This window comes from Homarus americanus, unplaced genomic scaffold, assembly GCF_018991925.1.
Source record: "Homarus americanus isolate GMGI-L3 unplaced genomic scaffold, GMGI_Hamer_2.0 scaffold11150, whole genome shotgun sequence".
Classification (NCBI taxonomy): domain Eukaryota; kingdom Metazoa; phylum Arthropoda; class Malacostraca; order Decapoda; family Nephropidae; genus Homarus; species Homarus americanus.
Window position 1 is genome coordinate 964,078 of NW_024720555.1, and position 6,105 is coordinate 970,182.

General features: G+C 36.8%; 1 protein-coding gene across 1 annotated transcript in view; it reads right to left on the minus strand.

Annotated features, from left to right (window-relative positions):
- LOC121860580 (F-actin-uncapping protein LRRC16A-like) overlaps positions 1–6,105 on the minus strand; it is a 185,545-nt gene that overhangs the window by 87,886 nt on the left and 91,554 nt on the right. The window contains 1 exon segment of the mRNA XM_042357746.1: positions 88–212. Within this exon segment, the coding sequence (XP_042213680.1) occupies positions 88–212 (125 nt within the window).

The following is a 6,105-nucleotide window of genomic DNA, read 5'->3' on the forward strand; positions in this document are numbered from 1 at the left end:
CAAGTCACAAATAAAAACTATAAATAAAACCTCACTAGAACATAACCCCCCAACACAATATGGATGAGTAAACAATGACTGACTCACCTTATTAACTGAGAGGGAATGTGCAAGCATGTTAACACCTTTACCGGTCAGCCCACAGTGGGAGAGGTTAAGATGACTAAGACCCTTTGCTTGCCGTCCAATGGGATTACTTACGTGTATAGCACCTGCAGGTAGACACAGAGAGATACAGGATTAGATTTCTGCCATTGGTAATTATTCATCGATATATAAATACTCCTGTAGATTCTGCCATTGGTAACTATTCATTTATATATGATTAGATTTATTCTGTAGTAAATATTCATCGATATATTAAAGTAGATTTCTGCCATTAATTATTCATCATATTTTCCCGATGGTAATAAGACCCTGGACCTCGTGATGAATCTCCATAACTCTGTTGGGTTCCTGCATGATGGTAATACTACAGTAACACCTCAAAATATATTAGTGAGTGTTGAGGGGGAGGGAGGTTACTTCATCTATATGTACTATCATCACATTTACAATAGATGATGATGATGATGATGATGATGATGATAATAATAATAATAATAATAATAATAATAATAATAATAAGTAATAATAATAATAATAAAGAAATCTGGCCTACACATTACACCTTTCATCACTACAACTCTGGATCTGTGCACAAAGCCAAGGTTGAGCAAGTCACCACACTGACCACGACTCAGTAACACACAGATGACTACACTGCCACACAACATCTTCCTTGACAGTGTTCATGAGGATCAACCTATTATTGTTTAAGTCTCTATGTAGGTTTGGTGGTAACCTAACCTAATTAAACTGCATCTACAAAAACCTAACCTAATTAAACCGCATATATGAAAACCTAACCTAAGCTAATTAAACTGCACCAACAAAACCTAACCTAACACCTATCAAACCCTATCACCTAGCTAAAGCTAATCTGGACCAAGCCTGAACAACATAAACTGGAATTAATTTAAGGAGACTGAAGTTAGCAGATGAAGACAGACAAGACATTACCACAACACAATACTGTATATCCATATCTAAGGCTGCAAGAATAAAATCTCAAGATAGATAATAACCAGCTTGTGATTTGACTAATACCCAGATGAGACATAACCAAAACTATCTTGATGGGAGGGAGGGAAACTCAAGAAAGAGCTATGTTTCCTTATTTCTAACTTTTCTCTCTGTAGATGGGTCCGTGTAGCCCAAAACGTTAAGAGAAATAAACTTGGAGCTCTTTCGTCCCCCACACATAACAAAACCACTTGGGTCTGGATTGATCATAACAGAAGCAGCTGGTTAGCGTTGGTTATATCAAGCTAATATAAACCCAAGGATGACAGGCACTCTCTACTACAGGTCCAGTGTCTACCTGTCTACTACTGACTAATTCAGGCCTTTGAGAGAGATTAGTTCAGTTTTGTAATTACTGTATTGGTGGTGGTTATGAAGCAGCTAATTGGAAGATGTTAACGATAATAAGGGATAATAAGTGTTTAAGATACACTTCTATTCACTTACATTAACACACTTATAATCATGTCACCATTTGTGGATTTACTTCACCTGTATTTTAGAACAAATCTGTACCATAAATTATATTTCTGAATAAATTATCTAAACGCTTCATAAAGGAAATATTTCAGCTATTTTTAATTTTGTTTTATAACTGTCCATAGCTTGAGTCCATAATATTTGTCACTACAGTGGTCCCTCGGTTAACGAACGGTTCGATTAACGAAATTTCAGTTAACGAATTACCTCCCATAAGAATCTTCAATTCGGTTAATAACAACACTTCGATTAAGGAAATCCTTACGACAAACACATTTTGTTGTGAGCATCAGCTGATGGGTTGGTCTGCCAATTCAGTAATCTGTTCTATGTTTACATTCATTGCCAATGAAGTAAATATCAAGAAAGTTGCTCTTTAATATTTCATTTTTTATAATTATTAGTTATTTTAAAATTTAGTTAACATATTGATAATATATGCGGTACAGGGAACTAGTTTTTTGTGCCATCAGCCTTGACTCACCCACCAAGCGCCAGTGTGGCTTTGTTTGTTGAGTGAACATCGATTTTGTTGGTGTCTTGAATATTTTTGCATTTTTACATTAAATTATTGGTCATTCTGAAATTTAGTTAACATATTGAAAATATATAGGGCAGTGCAGTGTTGATTTAAATAAAATAATCTTGAATTACACCTAGTGAACTAAAAATTTTATTGGTGAAATTACTGCATCAAGCATGGGTCCCCTGAAAGGTGATTTCTTCTCCATCCCCATTTCCTTCTCTTCTCCCTTCTCCTCCACCCCACTTCTAATTCCATCATCATCATCATACACACCTCAAAGTACGTGTACTTTACTGCATTTTTTTTTACTCAGTATGTACTTTTCTGTGAGCTGGAACCAATTACCCAATATCCCATTGAAATAATGGTTTAGTTAACGAACGACTCTGTGGAACAAATTGTGTTCATTAACTGGGGGACCACTGTGTCTGTCTGTCTGTCAATATTACTTACCATCTATCTATCTGTCTGTCTGTCTATCAATAATATTTACCATCTATCTGTCTGTCTGTCTATATCAATAATATTTACCACCTGTCTGTCAATCTGTCAAGCTTACCCATCCATCAATGACTGTCAGTACAGTATAAGAGTCAGGAAGCATCATCTCTGACAACTATGACAAACTCACTCATTAAACGCTATATTCAACATGTGTCCTTATGAGGTGATGGTGCAACATATGTAGTGGTGGAGACGCGAGGTTAGTGTACTGTACGTCAGGCAAGTGTACAGTACGGTAGCTCCTTCATAAGCTTGGTTTAGTAACAGCCGGTGATTAGTTTCGGCGTGGTCCGTTATGTAGGGTAAGAGAGATGTATGTACAGTACTGCAGTGATAGTGACCAGGACAGTACTGCAGTGATAGTGACCAGGACAGTACTGCAGTGATAGTGACCAGGACAGTACTGCAGTGATAGTGACCAGGACAGTACTGCAGTGATAGTGACCAGGACAGTACTGCAGTGATAGTGACCAGGACAGTACTGCAGTGATAGTGACCAGGACAGTACTGCAGTGATAGTGATCAGGACAGTACTGCAGTGATAAGTGACCAAGGGAGAAGATATATCAGGTACACTCTGCTAGTTGGCTCTGCTTAGTTAGTAAAAACATTAGTCCATTAAGCAGTAACACTGGCCTCCTAACCACATATGCTGCCAACACATCACATCTTACAAGTCACTAAAACACAACTCTTCATATACAGTACTGCATAACCATCGCTTCCTAACATACCTCTTTCCAATTTCACATCAAGACGACAAATCTATACTATAATGATTATTTTTAACTTTTCAGAAGATTGTAATGTTCTTTCTTCCTTCAATCACACAGGAAGCAAACTGATTCAATACTCGGCATAAATGACCAAGTTTAATTGTTTTCTTTTAAGATCTACATACGGTACATATCAACACATTAAGAGTTCAGTCCTGCCTTAACTATGAGTCCTCTAAGGATCTGACTCACACAACAATATCCGTTAAATACATCTCCTGGTATGCTTCACCCATCTGTAATATCGAAGTGGAAATAGTTCTTTATAATTCTTTATACCTGTACTGTACATTAAAATATTCAGGTGGGTGGGTGGGTGGGTGGTGAGTGAGTGAGCAATCTCCTGGTACACTCTATGCTTTCCTCACATCATTGTCCCTTACAGCTTACCTCCTCTTTTCATATTTTAACCCCTGAACCAACCCATAAAAAACATGGCAACCAGGCAAAATATAACACAGGTAAAATAGCCTTAATATATAAATATATATAAAAGTAACAAGACAAAATCATAATTATCTGACAGGAAGAAATTACCAAGTACCAGTATTAAGATTACCTGTTAGTACCACATCTGGTCAACCAACACCTTCCCAATTATCTACATTATTAACAGGTAGTTATTCCATATTAGTTAGTACAGTAGAGTCTAATGATCCCTTAACCCATAAACACCTGTATTATTAGGTCATAAGTAGCAGGTACAGTCTCGTTCAAGATTCTTCGATCACTGCTGGAGACAGTTGGCAACTCAAGGCCGTTTGTTTACTATAGTACGTAGTATAATTTAATACGAAACAACAAAGCCCAACCATTAATTAAGCAACGGGGAACTAAGTAACCAATCACCGATAACCTTTTACATTCATTCTTAATTTTTTCGTACTATAGTAAACAAACGGCCTTGAGTTGCCAGCTGTCTCCAGCAGTGTTAGAAGAATCTTGAACGAGACTGTACCAGTTATTACCACATATAATTAACCCAAAACGCCCAAAATATCTACATGTTACAGGCAGGTACGAGGCCGTTACCTATACGGTACAGTACAGTACCACACAAAACGAACCACAAACTGCCAAAAACTATATCAGCATTTTCAGCATAGTCCGAGCCTTCAAGCGTCTACCATAGTATTCACAGCATTGACACAGGATTGTATGGGTCAGTTCAGGGGTTCAATAGACACAAATAATCTTTTGGAGCCACGTGTACAGAAGACATTAAGTACCTCGCCAATGAAACAGAAAATCACTTGTGTCGTCGGGTCAGCTATGAAAATCTGAGACAACCTCGTAACACAAAATTGACCTGAGTTGGAGAGAGATTAAATTGTCCCAATCAGGTGAATTCTTGTTTAGTATTCAGTTTAACTCTTAATTGGCACTACAAGTTCCATATTCCTCCATATATATGTTTGGGGTTGAAGGCTTACATCTGACAAGACACTAGTGAATTTTTATCTCTGAACAAAACTCCAAAAACAAAATCATGCCACTACTGAACCCTTAAAAACCTCCTTAAAATAATAGGAATAACCACATTAACAAAACCTACGGACACAACGTCATCCCCGAATCAATAGTGGCGAGGAAAAGTCACAGAACAGATGTTTCAAATCTCCTTAACGTTCACTTGTCATTGATTTAATGCAGAAGGTAAATATAACCATGGACAAGGAAAAAAAGGTTAAAACCATTATGCAAGGCAACATAAGCCAAACCTAACCTAACCACACCTACCCGACATCATTAGGTATAAGAATTTGGACTAAATGTAAAAAAAATGGGTTGATCTTAAAACAAATGAGTTGGTCTTACAAGGTGAACTTTTGGGTGTTCTTGTATTTACCTGAAATCACAGACATAACAAAACAAGGACAAATAACAAACAAAACAAATACGTTTCATAATGCTTGATACAAAAATATTGTCCTTACAAAATTCCTAAATAATCAACAGATGAACAAGAAAGATGTACACCTCATTTTTTGACCAATAAATGGAAAGTTCTGATGCACACTAATAATACCTGCCTCCTTACACTATCATCTCACTTCCTTACAAAAGAAGTTATAAAGTTACATAATTCAACATTAAAAAGTACTGTACTCTGTACAGTACTGCTGTATTATCTAACATGTACAGTATTATCATGTTCATCTTATTTATCAATACACCACATATCAGCTTACTAACTGTTTGGGTGGTAGTCTGTTCTTGTTAGTTTGTTATGACCTTTATTGTCCAGTGTTAGTACAGGAGGAAACCATAGTACCCGGAGATTAGTGCCATGTTCGGTCCTGGATAATACCCGACCTACATCTGTCCTGGGCCAGGGTTGAACCCAAGACACAGTGGTGAGATACAGGCGTTACCTTTGCCGTTTTGTGACACTGACAGTGTTATAATCATCATTTAACAGATGACTCAAAAGTTTATAATCACTATAAGACCTACACAAACCCTGGGCGGATCCTCAGTGTTTACATATCACACAGTTACACAACAAGCATCTGGACATGTAAACAATACCGCCTCACTTAATTTCAATTTGGTCAATATGTTATCTGTTCTTAATCATACAACATATACAAAATGTTCTATCTATTACTTGGGATATAAAGTTTTAAAATAAATCTGATAACTTACAGACACTATAACAATTAAGGTGAAAAGTTGACTGCATTACTTGAT